The sequence below is a fragment of the Lineus longissimus genome, chromosome 6 (assembly GCF_910592395.1).
Source record: "Lineus longissimus chromosome 6, tnLinLong1.2, whole genome shotgun sequence".
Lineage (NCBI taxonomy): Eukaryota > Metazoa > Nemertea > Pilidiophora > Heteronemertea > Lineidae > Lineus > Lineus longissimus.
In genome coordinates this window covers 12,084,374-12,105,014 of record NC_088313.1, presented here as the reverse complement: position 1 = coordinate 12,105,014, position 20,641 = coordinate 12,084,374, and the positions used below count along the sequence as shown (strand labels likewise).

General features: G+C 40.1%; 1 protein-coding gene across 1 annotated transcript; it reads right to left on the bottom strand.

Moving 5' to 3' along the window:
- Nucleotides 1–18,203: 18,203 nt before the first annotated feature.
- Nucleotides 18,204–19,517, bottom strand: LOC135489390 (prolactin-releasing peptide receptor-like). Its single transcript, XM_064774733.1, has one exon. It carries the CDS (start codon nucleotides 19,515–19,517, stop codon nucleotides 18,204–18,206), a length of 1,314 nt encoding a protein of 437 aa, XP_064630803.1.
- Nucleotides 19,518–20,641: the final 1,124 nt, after the last annotated feature.

The window sequence follows — 20,641 nt, the reverse complement described above, 5'->3', positions numbered from 1 at the left end:
AAATTCAGTCAATGTGCCTGCAGCGCCAACTGGCGGTGAAAACTATATTAATTCCATTAAAAGTAAAAAATGAAAAAATATTCAAAAATATTCAGCCATATTTGAAATCAATATTTGCTCTGTGGACCGAGGTAAAAAGGGAAAGAAATCTAAACGCGAAATGACCTCATTCTCTTAATATAGGTCGGATCGCGCTGATTTTTCATTTTTTGAGTTCACCTTGGGCAACTCCTAATTTAGCACCGTCAACGAAGTGGCTGGGCTTTCCCGGTCAGAAATGTCCAATTTTGTCCACAGATGGGTCCCTAGATGGATGGATGGATGGATTGCAGGACGGACACCACTTGAACAGCTATTCTACTAGCTCCGCTGACTTTGTCAGCTGAGCTAAAAAGTGCTGAATGACATGGGTAAATATAATTAAAGATAACAGAATGAAGAAACCCAGGGAACAGAAAACCATTGTATATCAAACACCCACCTTGACAGTTCTCCTCTGTCTCTTGATGTTAAGTGAAAATACCGGCCTCTTTGACATTCTAAACAGGTGTTGTTAGGCCAGATAAAAAATGTTTTCAGGCAAATGTTTATTACTACAGTCCTGGCCACAAGATACATCCTAGCTGATTAGCATCCTATAGGCCCTACGTGCTAAATCCGTGCGAGTCACACATACATGTAGCGTGCCAGTGGATGCACTTGGTTCACAGTTAAAGGAATTTAGGCCTACGCCCCAACTCGTGGTGTATCGCAAAGCCTGTTTGCACAACGGCCTAGATAATCTTTGTTCTACCGTTTGGCATATACCTGAAATGGCCTCTTATTTTTTAGTGTGAAAATCACATGGCAACTGTTGAGATGGTCCCCTAATTCCAGATCTTAATTTTGATACAGAAGTTGGCTGAAAGCAACTGCTGATATGGTCCCCTAATTCCAGACCTAAAAGAAAACCCCCAGTCTGCAGACGGTATGCAGCATGCATTTTCTGCCCGCCGGTTTTCTACCGTCGTGTGTGTCGAAGATATGACAGTGACTGTACAAACTGAGTAAGCTACAAATTACATGTATAAACTTTTTCGAGTACAATGTATGCTTTGATATTAACGACTGATCGGATGTCTATATTTATAGCACATCAAGGACACGTAGATTGATACTCCTATGTGTGCAACATTGATACAGCATACCTCTCTGGACCATACACCACGTCAAAGATAACGATGCGAAGTCAACAGACGGCGCCACCGTCTTGGGAAAAGTAAAAACGACATCGACAACTTCAGGTTTTTGTTGATATAAGCGACTAGCTACCTCCTCCATCCCAAATCTATATGACTAGGCCTAAAGCCCAGTTATATCATCACTATCAGATTCCAAAATAGCCTTATGCCCTATTCGCTTTTACAATTTATAAACAAATTCATCAGGTTCATTTCCATTTTCATGTAAAACACGTTGCTTACAACAATAAAAATAAGTGCGTTGTTTTGTCGTTGAAGATAAACTTTATTGATCTAACAGCATCCGGCCGCCAGCAATCTACAGTGGCGCCGCCTGTTGACTTCGCATCGTTATCGTTGACGTGGTGTATGGTCCAGAGAGGTATGCTGTATCAATGTGGCACACATAGGAGTATCAATCAGTACTGAACAGCAGCATCAAAAATGGTGATTGTCATGATCCAGGGAAGTAGAAAATCTCGCGATTTCGGGATTTTTCATCTCGCGGTTTATAATAAGCCGATCGAATATACAGGTAGAAAGGTCTACATCATATTCAAGTTGTTGCCTGGTTGCTTGAAGTGTTTATTACGAAATCGTATCAACGCTATTTGATGATAATGATTTCAAAAGGATTAAACTCTTCAAAGCCCACCGATCTATCCTAGTGTGGGATCCGTACACCCAACTGGCTTCTTTCCAAACCGGATTCAATCATATTATTCTATTTTATTCTATAATAGCGTACGCCACAGTACATTTACATTTTGAATCGTTCGTTTGTGCAGCGAGATAATGAGACGCCTGTGCCGCGCCCATCCAGATTTACACCAATTTGGATGGAAACTCTCCCATTTGGATGGTGCCTATACGGATATTTCGTGTTTTTTTTGTCATCGTAAAGATGTTCAAAACAATTAGTACGTCACCAATATTCATTTTTTTATGTGTTTATGTCATACTCCATCGATAATGCCAATATTAATCTTTTGAACCCTATCGAAATATGGCAATCTCCAATCTTTTGCTGTTATAGTACCCCCCCCCCCCCCCCCGAGGCATATGAATTGAGCCATAACAGTTAAAGTTGACTAGAGTGTCTCTTTAGACACTTTTGTGAGTTTTCAAAAAGTTTGCTGATGATCACTATAAGAAGTAAACGAAATGCTTTTACTTTGTTGTAAGCTTGATCAGATTATTGACACATCACAACATCCATACGCGCACGATCCATTCGGGAGATATTCCGTCCGTACGGGCGCCTACGACATTGCCTATTTTTGTTGTCAGCATCAAAACATGACTGCGGCAAGACTATCTGCTATATCAATTCAAGAATGGAGCATATACATTGTGTATAGCAAAACACCATAACAACTGAGCGCTCATTTACAAAACACACCTCAAACTAAGAACGTGGGAGACCTACATTGTAATATTCTGACAAAATAATCGTGCCATTACTAGGACAAAGCAAGGCAGGGTCCCTTGAGGTCTGGCAACCTGATATAAAGTCGAAATCATGGATCGGTAACTAACTATACTATAGTGTGGGTGTATTTTGTACTAACGTCTCCGCAGGCGATCGACCAATTTTGTTGTTTTCTCTTACGAAGTCAATTAGATGATTAGATATACCATTAAGAATCTAAACCAACGAGAGGCAACGTTAGTTCAAACGATGCCCTGTGGGATCATACGTTCACATTGATGTGCAAGTATACATTGGAATATTTGCGAAGCCCCTCTCTAAGTAGATAATCCGCAGAAAATTTTGCCAAATGTGGATAAAAAACTTTATTACTGGTCGTCCCAAGCGAGCTTCGTCATCTTCTTCACAATCCGGTACATCGAGGATGGTTGACTATATATTCGTTGAACCCAACCCTATGGCTACTGACACGACTGAGTCTTTGGTGAATAACACCCTTATATGAAGAAAACGCGATAATATAAAGCTAATATTCATTCATATCAGATTCACACCAATAAACGCATAACATTCAATCGCAAACACCTTCTAGAAGGATTTGTACAATTTATTTTTCTGGTGGTCTAAAAATAAAGCGAGATTTCTCTTGGGATAAGGGTATTATTTGCTTCTAATTTTCAAAACCACACGGAGGATTGAAGAATGAACCGAAGGTACCAATCATCTTTACCCGTCGACAATATTCACGGGCAAATCAAAATTGTGTGAATTCTAACCCTAGAAGCAGTACGAATCGTAAGTATACCACAGTCGATTCCACATCCAATAAAGCTCTACCTTTAGAAATCAATGCTTTCATCTCAGATGACGACCTAACCAGGCGGAAGATGTCGTCTGCTGAACCGCGCCATTGACATCTTTGATTGGTGGCTTATACGATAACACCAAACGATAAAAGAGGAGTGGTCGGTCATATGGAAGATTCCATCTTAACAGTTCAACTCATTTATCACTTGGGCATATCGGTAGCTGGCTTTTACATTACGTTCATTAATTTTCATATAGTAAATGTCGTCTGGGAAAAAAAGGTCAAAGGCCGTGACGTTTGATTTTTCAAATGCGTATACATGTATATACTACACTGTTAGAAATAAAGGTTTTTGAGCTTTTGAAAAAATCTTGTAGGGTTCGGCCAACACCAATATGCACAAAAATACAATCAAAAGTTTTTCAAAAGCTCAAATTTGAATTTTTAGAGCGTTATATCATTTCATTCGTGATTTCTCAAAAAAGAGTTTCGAACTACCTTAACTGAAGCAGTGACTGATGCCGGTCATACCTAATATGGTAATTTTACTCCGCCAAACTCTTGTACCAACAGCAATTGCATATCGGTTCTAGCAAAAACTAATAAGGATTAAAAAGTTGAAAGTTCAAGATCCGAAGTAACTCGGCATTTTTCAAAACTGTGGCCAGATTTTTCTGAACTCGGATAGTCAGTTTGAAATCACTGTAAAGATATCACCAAGACGAGGGGTTTTAGAATCTCATTGGAATAACATTTCCTTGCTTAGCCTGTATTAGTTAAGGTATTTGATGTGTGTGTTTGTTATAAACATTCAGCAACAACCAACCAATTGTAGCATTAGCATTGAATAGCAGCTGCATTATTATATTTTAAAAGTCTTCCATTGGGTACATATAGATTTAGATAAGATGCCGTAGTATTGTTTTCCCATTCGTAGTCCTTTATTGATTCTCAGTTATAGTCAATGTTGATTGCAACTTCTTTTAGTCACATTGTTTGGGTTCTTCGCGGAATATTTTTTTGTACAATTTTACACACGTGGTAACAATAGAAGTAGAGGCAACTATCTATGAGACCTGAATAGCAATTACCTAATATTTAGTTCGTATCTCCTATTTGCATCTTACATGGCGTACGCAATAGGTGATATGAATACAGACTAGCAATGCTTTTACTTCAAATCTGTACAGCAAGGCCTAGTGTAAATGCATATAGAGTTTTAGATAAAAGCATTTGCTAGTCTTTATTCATATCACCCATATGCTTGTGTCTTTTCATGTTCTGTACCATTCTCGGAGTACTTGCTAGTCTTTATTCATATCACCCAATCATGGTGTATATGCTTGTTGCGTCTTTTCATATTCTGTGCCATTCCCGAAGTACTTGCTAGTCTTTATTCATATCACCCAATCATGATGTATATGCTTGTGTCTTTTGATCATGTTCTGTGCCATTCCCGGAGTACGAAATTTCATTTCAGCTTCTAAAAACATCAGCGTGATTTTATCATTTTATCATGACAACAGGATGATTTTAAATCAAGTTAAATGCCCTCAGAGACAAGATACAGCCATCTTAAAAGAAGGAGGATCGTTGTGAATTAGCCATCAACATGCCGGCTGCACTTGACATGCCACTGGAGAGATGCTGGGGGAAAGAACGTGAGCCGCATCACAATCATGATAATCTGAACTCCGCGGGTTGAGTTTTTTAATTTAAATATCGTGTTCGCGGTCTTCGTAATTTCGGAGGCAGTGACATAATGTACAGTTTTACAGTTATTTACCTATGATAATATTTGCGCGAATGTTATTTTTAGAGAAGTAACTATGTTTTATCAAAAGTAACCAATGGTCTTTTTATAAGTGTTATTTTCAGAGATACTGTACATTGTTACGATGTTCTTTTCTGAAATAACTACGTTTTTCTGAAGCAGCCATGTTCTTTTATACAACATAAGTGTTATTTTCAGAGTTACACGTACATGTATGTTCATCTTTCGAAATAACCACATGTACGTTTTTTCAAAGAAGTAACCTTGTTGTTTTATAAGTGTTGATTTTTCAGAGGTAACTACATTGTATACATTTGTTCATCTTTCGAAAGAACTACAAGTAAGTTTTTTTAGAAGTGATCATATGTTCTTTTTGTAAGTGTTATTTTCAGAGGTGACTCTTTTTATGAGAGTTTTATTTTCATTTTCACATGTACTTTCTGAGGTTCTTATCAATGTAGCTATGTTCTTAGCAAAGGCAGCCATGTTCTTTCCAAATACTTGAGATATAATTTTTCAAAACATAATACGTTAGCTTTTGATGTGTCTGACGTTATTGACAAACGCGCTCAACCCAGCGTCTTCCTGCAAGACAAGATTAGAGGCAGTATTTACGCCGTCATATCTATTTGAAACCTAATACAACATGAAAGGTTGATGAAACAAGGCTTTGTCCTTTCAAAAGATAGGCTACCCACACGCGGGATGGCTGAATAAACATTAATCAGTGCAAAAGTTCAGGGAATTTTATTGCCGGTGTAAGTAATTTGATAAACGGCTTTGTATGATTTTATTTTGGCATTAGTTTGGCTTTGAAATACAATATGTGTATTTACTAACATGACTAATGCAATAACAGAATGAAAAAACAGAGTTAATCTTTCCTTGCTCTCGATACAGCGTTTTTAGTCGGAAGGCTATGGATTCGAAAAGTCGGATTATTTCATCAATTGATAACCTGTTAGCGGGATGAACGACGTCACGACTGTTGGTCAGGAACAATTCTAAAAGAAAACTTCATTATGTGTGCAAACTACGATAGAACATGGACAGTTGAGCTAATAGAGTCACAAGATATAGACGTACCCGGTGTGACGCGTTGTCAGTACTTTGCGCGTGTCAATACACTAGACATTTTGAGTGAGAATTTGGAACTTCATTCAGGACCGATTCCAAAATCTTCTGTTATTTACCGAGTTATTCAACTCATCACGGAGCTCATCAGTCCGATAATGGGAGAGGGTTAAGCTCAACCACAGCAATATACATGCAGCGATTGCATGCAACTGCCTAGCTTAACTGAAATACCGAGCAATGAAAATCAATCAAACACCCACATAAATCAGCCACTTCCCCGCGTCATCTCCAATTACGTTGGTAACACTGTTTACGACCATCGCAATATCACCGATAAAAACTGCGGCAGAAATCTAATGAAACCGATTTTCATTTCATCAAATTCAATTAATTAGAAATCGAATCGAATAGGAAAGAATATTTGAAATGATATATCAAATTCACAACCAATGCAATATCCGTGTGATGTTTCGATTGTGTCATGTGCGTGTTATGATGAGATATTGGCCTCGTCACATTTACGGAACGACAGGACTAACAATTGACGGAACGGACGGACGGATCGCGATCGGTTCTGTTTTAAGGGAAGATGACGAGGCGACGAGACATTTTATCTGAACGTATTACCGATAATGAAAATATGCATTTTGTTGTGATATACTTGCCAAAAAATACATTACTAGTTGTGATGTAGCGCTTTACGCTCGTGCACTCTTTTAAGATTTATTAGTAAAAACAACTTCTCTGGTAGTTCCTATTGCAACAACTGTCAAATTGATAAAAATAGTAGTGAAATTAACCACTAATTAGTTGTTCTAGCTTAAAAAGTAGTTGATGTATATTTTAAAGATAGATGTCAATCTATTAAGTTTGATGATTATATGTCACCTAGTAAGATAAATGTCTATCAGGCATCAACTTGTTATACTCTAGACTCATCCATCTAACACAGGACATGATCGCCCCCAGCACAATGCGCATTGAACAGGCCAATGCCCAGTCATACCTGATTGGCCCGGGGCATATCAACCTTTCATTCTGGACTCTTGCTGTGAAACCCGCCAAGGGCAGGGCATCATGTCGTGATCATCAGAAATGTTACACAATTTGGTGTCACCATTGGCTATCTCGATTTAACAATGTTGAATGGCATCGAACGACAACACGCATTATATCTAATGGGGGCTTGTCTTGCATATTCCAAAACGGTCTTAGATCGCCGAGTCGAGAGTATTTATTAGACGTCTAAAGATGCCTAGAAATCACCAGTTTTTCCCTGTGTAGAAGTAACCATTAACCATACTATACAGGAAAGTCACAGAAACCTACCCCGGTTGAGCTGTCAGTGAGTCAGAAAGCCGAGGTTTTACATCAGGTGACCGCCTTGGAACCTGGTCTGTCTAGTTGCTGCATTATTTTCACTTGATTAGGGCTAATGAACGAGGTACCTGGATTAGAGACCGGATATCTCCTCGCACTTGACAAGCTGGATGGATAACACCACAGCACCGGTGAGCGATTTGAGCTGTACAGCGTGCTTAAAAGACCAACGAAGTTGATAAGGCCGTTGCTACCAAACTGTCAGCTGCCCAGTTAATTACCTTCCACTCTGCAATAGTAGTTTCCATCATCGAATTGTACATAAAAAAAATGTAAAAGTTCAAAATAATGACTGAATTTCACGCTCTATTCTTTTGAATCCCGAGTATGCACACCGTGCAGCGATCATCTTCGTGCAGATCGATGCATTGACGGTGCGTGGAAGCGAGGAACAGCAGCTTGACACCATTGAGTAATTCTATTATCGATTACCCCTATAAAACGACGACGACGGCAATGACGATCGCCTCGTATGAACGCTTTGCAGGTAGAAAATCATTTTCAATTATCAGTTGTTTCCATGATTGTTGTATTCTATGTTCTTGTTTACGTTCTGCCTTATTTTCTGTTATAACTGATATGCATAAGACAGATTGAATAAACTGAACGGAATTGATTTGAATTGATGAGTCGCCGACCTTGGATGCACTGGGTTGACGCAAAAAAAGTTTCCTGCGCCAGGCGATGTGCGTACTGACTATAACGAATAGGGTGTTTTTCTTCTACTAATTAAGAGTCGAAAAAAAATTGGAAAAAGTCAAACTATTCAGAAACATGTTTATCTAATGAAGTAGAACACATATAGTGAAGTAGAAATCGGCCCACTCCCTTAACACAGGGTATCACGACATAGCGAGTACAGCATATCCGCTCCTAATTTCGCATTATTACATTGAAATGTTATTCACTTGCATTTTAATCAAAATGTAACCTACTTTTATCATGAATATTGCACTTTAAAGGACATTTTATTGCAGTGTAAATACGCATTGTTGATCAGCTATAAATACTAGTATGGTTTATGATTTTAACATTCGTTTAAAATCCATTCGCACTCGACTTAGTACATGGTTGCAAACGCTTTGACTATTTTTAGAGGTTTTCCCTATTCGTTGTAGGCTACTAAGAACCTAATTTGTATAAAATGTTGTTGATTTGAGTGCATATTGTATAAATAGTGACTATTTTTAATGTCGATGCCCATCAAGGAAATTGGTATAAAAGTAGAAATATCTCTCAATATGTATTATAACAAGGTTGTGGAAAGAAAGTATGACATATCTACTAAGCAATTATCTGAAGAAGCACATTAAGAGATAACAAATGAAAACCGCTTGAAACTAAAATAAGCTCATCATATGTGTCAATGGGGAGTCTGAACGACCCAGTTAAAAGTTTCAGGCGGACCAGAGACAATATTCCTTTCTATTGTCATTGAATGGACAAAGCGTTCACAGAAAGATCTTTATAGTTGCACGAGTCTATGAGAGTCATATGAGACCAGCATTGCGCAACATGTTGAAATCTAGTAGACTTGACGGTTTTTTAGACAAATGTAATTCTTATTACAACAAGAAGCCTTTTAACTTGAGCTATATTTGCCGTAAAAAAGATATCTTGGACTGTGCAACTCACGCTTTCTCATTGCAATCACGAAATTGTGGCATTAAATCGGATTGACCTTCCTCCTTTATTCACCGAGTACTCAGTCTAAAGAGGACGAGCAGGATCGGAGTGATAAATGGGACATTTTAGGATGGTTACAAGGTGACGTGTTTGCGTTGCCCAGATGGGATTAAAGCGAACATAATCAATTTTGTTGGCTTTCAATGAAATTGCTGTGAAGTATATATGCCTCTATCAGCCTAAAACTGACTGGAATGGAAATACTTTGTCAACGTATTTAAGCCTGTTGGGGTTCAGAACCTTGCCAAGAATACAACTTCTGATAGCCCTTGTACACATGCTTCCCGAAATTGGCGGCTTGCATTGGAACTAACTTTTTCCCCCTTGTCCGTCATTAAAGGTACTCAAGTGTGTTGGTCAACCTTGACTATCTCCTTTGTCCCTCCACCATAAGGCCTAGTTTCCCCTTATGACATCACTATTTCGGACACTCAGCGCCCCATTTCTGGAAAGGTGTATAGCACTCATATTTATTGTGATTAATTATGGTTACTATTTATGCAAATGACAGTCAAGTCGAATGTCTGTCACCTGACCTCGACCCTGTCCGGATCCGGCCTTGATGCTACTAAGTTCAAATGTATGGCGTGTAATCATTGGTATCACGTCTGAAGAATCACCATGAATTGCAACATGAAAGGTTCACCGAGACGCAAAAGTGTATTTCAATGGTCTCCTTTCTTACGGTTGGACAGTTCACCACACATCAGTGATTCATATCAGAGAATACGTTAACCATATCTGGCCACATCAACCCAAAAGCGCTGGCTACCTGCCATGCCTACGCTAATGAAGAACCTGCAGAACTAAAAATCCAAATGGTAGCACCAGTACTAAAAGGTACACTTCCAGTGCATTTTCCATTAGAATTAAGTTTAAATTCGATGCTCAGAAAGATTTGGGAGTGTCAGGATTCGACAATTTTTCACCCCAGGACTTCAAGTAATTCGACAGAAATTCACTTCTGCTGCAGGGGCTACATGGTCAGAATCCGACCCTTATTCACCTGCATGAAAGAGTCTTTTCGACAGGAATTCACCATGTGTATAAAAGCTCATTTAAAAAACCCAATAAATCTCACACTTCATGAAAAAATACTTTCTGTCATTTCTCCATTTCATTTCCAATGGAATTCCAAAGAAATATTTTGACTCATTACCAGTCAGTCCAGCACAGTAATACAGGTAGCGGCATCTAGTGCATTGCACTGCATTGTTATGCTGGGGCCCAGGGCAGGGACTGACTCAGTGAAAGTATTAAGGGCAGTAGCTTGTGTTCTCAGGGGGTGGGGGTCAGTGGACGGAGGACAAATACATTATAGCCCCACATAACAACTTTGGCTCCTTCGACAGGAAGTAGACGTTGCAAAAATAAATTCCAACTCAGGATTCGACGTCAAATTGGCGTCGAACCCTGACCAGGAGGGTACAGGGTTCTGATTGACTACTGCATAATGTTTCATTTCTCATATGCAACCTACGCCCACACGCAATGTCATAATCGTTCCTTCAAGCAGAGATTTTCTGAGCCAACATGAATATTGCCGAGGCCTTTCAAGCCATGTGGGTGATGTTCCGCAACAGCGTTATGCAGTAGCTGCTTGCGGTTCTAAAGTTGCATTTAGTATTATTATCTTCAGTAGAAACCTATAGTCAGCCACCTTAGCTCAATGATGCGCTTAAAAAGGAAAAGCTGGTCAAATGCAGGGCCCGGCTGTACAGAACTTTTAAGTAAAAACTACGACGTTTGTAGTTTGATATGAACACGGACACTAGATACATGTATTGAACACGGACACTGTATACATGTATCTTCATGTACATGTAGTGTCCGTCGTTTGAACAACCTGGCCAAAGTTCAAGGGAAACGTACATGGGGCATTTACCAAGGTAGTATGTAAACACTGAAACGTTTCAAAAGAAACAGGTCAAACGAAACGAGCCAAAAATAAAAATATGGCACAAAAATGAATATTACTGAATAATTATACTCATGATCTGTTATAATGATTACAATAATTCTGTTTGCGTATTTTGATAGTCTGGATCGATTTTTATGCGATGAATTTGGTAAATTGTTTGCAACACGGCGACCCGCCTTGGCATTCCACATTTTCAGCACAAAAAGTAAATCGGCCTCGTCCCCGTGCCAATCCCCAAACGCAGAGTTAATATTCAAAATAATATTATCAGTGCAGTGCCCTAGTAAGCGCGCAGCGCCTTTAGGTTGGCGGGAAACCCCCCAAACCCCCTGGTTGGGACCCTGCTATAGTTCCTTCCGCCAATTTTTTGTTTTGATAGACAGTTTTCTTCGTGTATCGCATTAGCAGTAACTCAACTCCATCGTCATAATAGCCGGCAAAGAAATGGAAAATGTCCCCCCCCGAAAGGTGTCCAGACTATCGTAGTCTGGGACTCTGGCAGATTATAATGTAAAGTGCAAGCTCTATTGAACTCGCGCAACTGTCGCCATGGAGAGCCCCCCCCCCCACCCCCATCCTTCTGACATGTTTTAGCCAGTGCATGGGGGGGGGAGGCCCCTCAAACCCCTATTGGCCTCTCAATAAGTCCTTCCGAGCTGCTTACCCTGGGGCGCTCGAGTGGAACCCCCAAACCTTCATGATGGTGTAGTCCTTTGACACGTTTAACCCAGAGCGAGGAAGAGGTACTCCTTTGATGGTACCCTAACTGCAACCCTCAACCATCATTACCCTTCCTTTTCACTGGCATGATATTGGCAAGACTCCCAAGAGGTCGTACTGGTGGCTTCCTTGAGACAATTGCTTGTGGTCGTACCTGGGCAACCAATTCAAGGGGTCAGGGATCTAGGGATCAGTTTTTTTCCCCACCAACATGTTGCCGAATGGTTAATGCATAAAAAATTGGTTGGAAAGGGTTTTTGCTGGCCAAGAGACTTGAAGACACCAGACTGATGAACAAAGAACTCGAGGAACATAGAACCCTCTTCATACCTGGGAGCATAAAAAGCCTGCTAGCGAATATTGATTATTCTTTAGAAAAAAACAGAAGATCTGCAAAACCAATGGTACCCTATAAAAACATACATTCCTCCTTGAGGTGTCTTCGGATCCCACCACGGCCCATGTGGAATTCGTTCAAAAGGTTTATTGAAATCTCAAAATAACATTTTTTTTCTCGAAACGCCTGCCCGTCTTTTGCTTCATTAATTCGGGATTATATCCATTTTAAGCATCTTTTGGATATTATTACTAAAGTTTCAAAAATCAAAACACATATGTCGGGGGGGGGGGGGGGGGGGTAAACCCCCTGAAATTGAAGTGTGATTAAAAAACAGTGTGAATATTCATGTGGTTCTCTCTCGGAGCTCAGAATAGTCGAGTTGCTTCATTCGCGCGTTTATCTCTTCTGGCGGCCATTTTAAGTCAAATTTAAGCCATTTGAAACGAATCCATGGACTTGAGAAACATTGTTTACATTGGATACGTCGTATGCACGTTAACCATAGTAGCGCTTCGCAGAAAAGCCTTCGGCTTTTCTGCTGCGCGCTTATTATCTCTGCTCGAGCGATTTATTTTTTCACACCAGGTGCGGCCATTTTGTTTTCCATATATGGCAAACGCGTCATAATTTATTCATTTATTCATACGAATGAATTGACGTTTTTGGTTTTGGAAATCCCCATTGAGTTCGCGCGCCGGTCACCGCACTGAATGACCTACCTTTTGTTTTAGCGCGCGATAATTAGTTCGCTTAGCTCTCGCAAGGATCCCAATTTTTTTCTCGAAAAACGTTCATTCTACATGCAATGACGATGCTGCATAAATTATGCCATATATGGAATACAAAATGGCCGCACCTGGTGTGAAAAAATAAATCGCTCTGCCCGAATTGGCTTCCATGTTGGCGAATCACTGTACATTCTGATCTGCTGATGCTCCGTGTCTGAGTGCTACGTTCGAAATAGTTCAATGCAAAATTGGATGTTCAATTCAACGTGTTCCAATAAATCGTCGTTATGGTCGTTAAAGTATACGATAGCGCTAAATATTGGGGCAGGGTACGAGGTTACATGGGGAAATATCGGTTTATCTAAATTGTGAAAGAGCTGAACGGACTGTGGTAAATCTATTTATAATTAATCGCTTTCTGTTTGAATTTCTGTGGCTTTTATGCGGTAAAAAAACAAAACAGAGCCTTTGAAAAACGACACATCCACATAGTGCATTTTCAATTTCACGTTTTGACCATTTATTTGACTCGTTTCGTTTGACCTGTTTCTTTTAAAACGTTTCAGTCTTTACATACTACCATTTACCAAAGCATCAGGTAAAGTTATATGAATTTTTCTAAACCAAAAGCAGAATCTATGTTTACACAGAATTTGGCTTTGTAGAGAATAAGTAATACTTGACGTCTGTTTACGAATATCAAATTTAATGGGACCAATCGTCAGTTATCACATGAACGAATCTGCTCCTTTTGGTGACGTCGAGGTCTATTTATAGCCCATACATCTATGAATAGTTTTTGACCATTGTCAACAAGTTCAATGAAGCCATTTAGGACATGATAAAAATGGTTGTGTGCTTTATGCATAACGGTCCCTTTCAAGTCTTTTCCGTCCCTCCCACTAATACTGTACAGAAAGCTGAGCAATAATGTCAGATGACATTTTGGGTATATATATAGGCATTTGCTCTTAATTTTGCAACACCTTATTAGGAACAAACAATCAAAAAAAAATTGGGGTCCATTCTCGTATATCACCTGACCGGAGGCACAATCAGGGCTGCTTCAGCTTTCAAATGTCATATATAGTGCGTTACATCAATTACATCGTTTACGATAGATCGCACTTTTTAAACTTTTGATAGTAGCCAACCAGACATTTTTCAGTCGATTTCTAATCTAACTATAAAGTGTCCGACTCCGAATTAGAATGCGAAAACATCAAACAGCAGGGAGGGGCGCTACAGGCAACTTGCGACCTTTTAGAAAACGATGCTTTAGTATTTTTATTAGTTCAACAAATTTAAGATTTAATTGGCTTTTGGTAACTAACACCTGCGTTGACGGCCTTTAATGTGTGGCTATTCTACTTAATCTATTACATATTATCAAATACAATGATCGGAGACACAACTCAAAAAATGCCCGAGTACATTATTTTCTAGTAAATACGTCTTTAATATAGAATTGCACCTTTTTCCCCCGCTTTATACTGTGGCCAACGAGATACTCAGAAACGTTCAGACGATTCTCCAATCAAATTTACAAAACGTTTGACTGTTAAAATGAATAGAGCGTTACAGGCAACTTGCAACCTTTTAGAAACAATGCTTTTTTCAGTTTTACGCATTTCAGGTTAGCTTTGACGAAACAGGTAACCAACACCTGCGTTGGCGCGGTGCAAAGGGCATGTCGTATCGTCAAATGTCAGAGTGTAATAATGCATTTTGTACATTTATAGGGATGGTCGATTTTGCCAAAGGAAATCTGCAAGAATGGCATTATCGGCGTATTCCAATTTTTCATGAGAGCATCCATTTTGGCCGATGCGTTGATTGGTCATTTGCATTGGTTGTTGAAGGAATTCACTTGTTTATTGACGAAATGCATGGAATGGATACTGCAAATCGACTTATTACTTGGTCCATTTTGGCTGCAATTAATCAATTAAGCTGCTCTATGGCTGAGGTAGTGATTTCCTGTACCTCGTTGCAGAACACTCTAAAAAAAGGACGCTTATGAGTTTTGTAAAACCTTAAGTGGGACTATGGGCAGGAACAGAGGGGTTAATTTGGCCATCTTTGATTGAATAATATGCTCAGTAAGGGCATTAGGTCACGTTTGGTACAAAATATATTCCTCGTATAGCCGTGAATAATTTGAGGTACGTTTAGATGGGCGAGGCCCCTATTGGCGACTTAATGTAACTTTATCTTCCCTACCTAGCTGCTGCCTATAGTGTCTTTTAATTTTCAGCCAACACAAATATGCACTCCTTTGATGGCTTTGCAAAAGCTCAAAAATCTTTATTTCTAAGTGTGATTGCTTTACAAAACTGAAGAAAAGATTGAACACATGAGAGAAATGCAACGCATTAGAGTCGTCATTGACCGCACAGTGCAAAGGAAACACAAAAGCTGACTAAGATAATGGTAATCGAGGAAAAAAAAACTAGGTTGAGTTCAAATGCGAGAGTTAAAAGACGACACATCATGTATATTAGGGAGTTTTCGCCAAGTCCCCGAAACGCAAACGCCTACTTCATTGTTCGGCACCGTGCTCGGGGTGTCGAACAATAGGTTATGCATTCGCGTTGGCGTTCCGGGGACTTCGTAAAAACTCCCTATTAGTACGACGCCTAACTCGAGCAATTCCAAGTAAAAATGACAGTCCCGGTGTGACGGGGATAGTAATCCTAGGGCTGATAGTCCGTGTAACAATAGTCCGCATTGCTAAATGTTTTGGTTAGGGTTAGCGGTACAATAGATCATGCTGCTTAATTGGTCAAATACAATGCTACCGGACTATGACTCCAGGGGGACTATATCCGCTGTCACACCGGCTCTACCAATGCATACAAATCGTTTTCAATTCGTAGCATTCAACAATTCAATCCAATTGAAAGACAATATACGAGAATGAACAGCGATCTGATTAAATGCATCAATTTCGTGATTGGAATGTCGTGTTATGCCTCATCAATTAGTAGCAGTTGACTATTAGAGTGGGTGTCTTTTCATTACTTCTCCAGTAATCTTACTTAATTCAGTAAATTCGCCAATTGTTCTAATCATCTTGACTATGGGGCTTCATGTGCAGGGTCATTTAGTTCGGGTTAGGACGTTCCTGTTTTATTCCTTTGGCAGAATATTCATTCCTACGACTAGTTTACGCATTAACCATCTATCGTTAAAAACATCCCGCAGGAAACAAAGATACCCCTAATCATCTAAGAAATTCTTTTTTCCTCCTAAAAACCCTAGATCTTACAATTACGATCCGAAAATTAAAATATACAGTTTGGCTAAAATCCCGTTGGAATGGATTTTTAGCATCGCGGTGCCATCAAACCATTTTTTAATAAGGCAACTAAACGATTTCATTCACTCAGATGATAAGCTCACCCTTCACACAATCACACACACCCACACAAAGCAGATGCATACAGAACACCTCTCGGGCAAATGTTATTCCCTTGTCGACTCAATACATTTTCTTAGTCAGGTTCAGAATGGTAATCATTAGTTTTGTCATAAACCAGAAAGGACGATGTCCCTAGCAAAGTTTTCCCTTACCTCCCTAATGTATTGTCTGTAACTCGTACATATCTAAAACTTTTGGAGCATTTCTTTTCCCCACATTTTATCAACCATCTTTTCACATTTGTAAGACCAGTGGATTACATTCGTGTTTTATCAACAGTTCCAATTGTCTTTCGAAGTGATATGAAATAAAATAATCGCGAACGAACCAAACATGCTAGAGAGTAGATGACAATGTAATAAACAGCTTTGATACCTCCACCTCAACTGACCTTACCAAGATGGAAACAGAGTACATGTACATGTATATAAACGATATCTTCAACGACGACTAGTAGACTTCGACGAACACAATATTCAATTACATATGTATCAACATTCTAAAACACCTGGATTTAGAATGAACCCCACCTTACAGTGTAAATGCACTGTGCGCCAACGAATCCTCGTTTTGAATTCATATCAGCGGTTTTGGTAAGGCAACGATAACTCTGCTTGGGCTGGTGCAAAATGTGGAAGCTGTCAAAAAGCATTTAAAACCACATTATTCATTATTTGATTTGAGATGTTTTAGAATAGAAATTGGAACCTCACTGTCGGTATTGATTATATCACTAAAACTGCTCTGGTGGAGTTAAAATTTTGGCCAAAACCTCGGCCACGGTTTTGGTAAACATTTTAGCTCCAGCCTCGCGGTTTTGGTGAGACAACCACCAGTATGGTATAAATGAACCAAATATCTTTTCTTGACCTAAGATAGTTTTAAAAACAACACTAATTTCATAAAATATTTACATTGTGTGCACAAAATACTAATATACGATGATAGTAAGCGGGGTAGGTAATAATGGTACGGAGCGATTCGCAACTGATACGAATACCTCGACATTTGCGGAGCAAAAGCATATGCATTTCAAAGTAATTTCGGTGGATTTGACGCGTTATAATTTGTTACATCACACCGAGCTTCGTAAATGCGTAATCAACACCTTAATTATACATGTATATCTCATACATGTAAGTATTTAAATACATAATCATATTAGCACTACAGATTATCAGCAATGTAGTAACCCAAATCCACCTACCTTCGAATTTGGCCTGATGTCATTGAATTTCATTATGAGAGTTACTTGACACATTCTGCATATTCTGGGCCAGTTTTGAATACAAAATATAACAAAAGTCAGAAAAATAAGTGATTTTACACTATGGAACGAATCATATCAGGCCATATCCGTAGCTGGGCGGTTATCAGTATTTAAGTCTGCCGCTATATTGCCTGAACGAGTTCATTCAAAAAGCACCAATTACGCTTCTTACAAATGTATCACAATTCTGTGTAGTCCCGTCACCCAGTAGTGAAGTATGCGAACGTACTGCGCCTATTTTGAAAGGTGTCTGGGCTTTTTCTGCGCAGTCGGCCAGAAAAATGCTCAAGTTTGTTTAACGACAGAACTATAGCTGTTATTCAAAGGTGACAATGTTCAACTTAACCGGAATACGATTCCAAATCCTTCGATCTACTCCCTACGATTTGGCCTCTCAGCCTTTTCAGCATCGCTCAACTCTAGTCAGACGTAGGCCCTTGTTACCTCATCCGACTTCTCCTTACTCGAGCAGAGTCCGCCATGACCACCGCATATCTCCGTGCACCGGCTTACCTGTGAGTGTGCGCTATCTCTCCGCCGGTTGCTGAACCGGAAGTACCCCCGCAACCTGTCCTTGGCCGTTTCCGACATCCTCCAGGACGCGAACAACACCGGGTTACTGCATGTACTCAGAAACCCAAACCAAGAAAACGTGATGAAGAAAATGTCCATGAGTTTTTCCTTGGTTTCCGTTTCCTCTGGGACAAGGAAGGGAGTGACTAAATAAATGATGTTGAGTGGGCACCAACACATGCCAAAGATTGTCACCATACTTATCATGTACTTTTGGGTCCTCTTTTCTTTTATTACGTCAATTTCGTCATCGCTGTCGTGGTATGATCGCTCCATGTATGACGAGTTGATCTGGGAAGATTCGCCACTGGCACCTTCCGGTTCGATCCGGCGTTCCTGGTCGCACATGGACCACGTGACCCGCGAATGGTACGAACCCTCGCTCATGGTACGAGAGCTCTCGTCCCTGATAGATGGCCTATATGGCTGTGGTAACACGGGTGGACTCGCCGTTTCCCGGGCCTTGATCTCAGCTGAAGACTTAATGTATAAAAATGCACACACAGCAAGCGGCAGTGCGTACATGACAACAAACATGGCGCGTACGTACTCCTCATAATGTTTCCCAAAACTCACATAGCATATTCCCTCGTTCATTAAATCAGCGCCCAATGTACCAAGATCGATATATTTCAAGTATACGGCATGCGGAAGGACAATACAGACCGACAGCACCCAGACCCCGATGGTGCAGAGACCGGCAGGGACCCGTGATTTCATTGGGTAAACAATAGTCCGATAGCGATCAATGGCGATCATTAAGAAGGTCAACATTGTGACGTACACCGGAAAACTCTGCAGCATCGGAAGGAAGAAACAGATGAAGCTACCAAATACCCAATTGGTCATCATCAGGTTGGTGAGAGTCAACGGCAGGACGAAGACTGACTTGATTATATCGGAGATGGCTAAGTTCGCCATGAAAAAGTACAACGGGTCATTGTAGAGTTTTTTACGGATTACTATGACGAGTATTCCGATGTTTCCCGTGACGCCCCCTATTACTGTCAACGCGTGCAGGAAGATGAAGAGCGGGTAGACATACTGGAGAGGCTTTCGGATTTTGTGTTGGACGTTCAGGGAGCCGTTCAGCATGTTTCCATCCAGCCACCTCGCTATCATGTCGATCTGCGAGGGGTCGGCCTCAATTCCAGGGTCAGCCATGACTACGACTTGGACCTTTCAGAGGTTGAAATTCCCGTCGAAGTGAATCTGGAAAGAGACAAAGCAATACATTCTTAGATAATATATCGAAAACAAGTGCCCATAAAAAGCTGATAAAAGCACCAGAAAGAAAAACATTCCAACATTTACAGCCTTGTAAAGCCCGCACCTCTCTGTGAGAACTCGGGATATTTTGGCAGTCGATGGCTCCATTTAATAAGCAGACGGAGGTGAATCGATATAATAGTGAGGTTTCGCAACCACCCGTTTAGGCCCTACGACGACGTTTATCTATTGTGTGAGTTTACCTGAACAATAGATAAACGTCGTCGAAGGGCCTAACCGGGCGGTTGCGAAACCTCACTAATATGTGCGAATGTACGATGACGGGAACGGGACTTGTCATGCTAAAGAGAGTCTATAGGCAGAAGTCAGGTAGGCCAACACATAATACAAAAGGGGCCTCTACCACCTCAGAGAATAAATCATTTTACCAGGAATATATACCTCTTGCTGAACAACCTACCACACTGTCTTTAACCATGTTAACTGTGTATATATAGTCATCTAAAGAATACAAACTTGACCCTCTAAATCCTGCTTATAAAGACCGCTTTCAAGCGACGAACAAGTAACCTGGAAATGCATTTTCTTCAAATAAAAAAAAAACATCTCTTATCAGAAAATACTTTCCATCTCGAAACAATTTACCAATTCAGAATATTGATCATTTATCATTTTAGACATATTTGTCTAAAATGATAAATCATGGTTAGTTATGATTCGCACAACCTTAAATGTCAATCTTCTTCACGGGGAGGGCCCAAAGACTTTACTTTTCAAAGATCGCACCCTCGGTCCTTTCTGGTTGGTGTTGTGCCCCCTCCCCCTTTACCCAAATCTTTGGATCCGCCATTCACTTTCTTGAGTTTTTCCTGGTTCGAACCTCCACTATATGCCACAACCACGTCAGATATTCTTGCTCGATTTCCATGTTCAACGACACACCGCCAAGCAGTGATTAATTGTGATGTTTCTTAATTAATCTGTCATTAGTGATCAATTCGGCTCCCACCCATTGGGTGGGATTCGCACAAAATCAATTAGTGGTATGATAAGGAATA

Excerpts from the sequence above, each read along its gene's own strand:
- LOC135489390 (XM_064774733.1), bottom strand. The coding sequence starts at position 19,517 with ATGGCTGACCCTGGAATTGAGGCCGACCCCTCGCAGATCGACATGATA.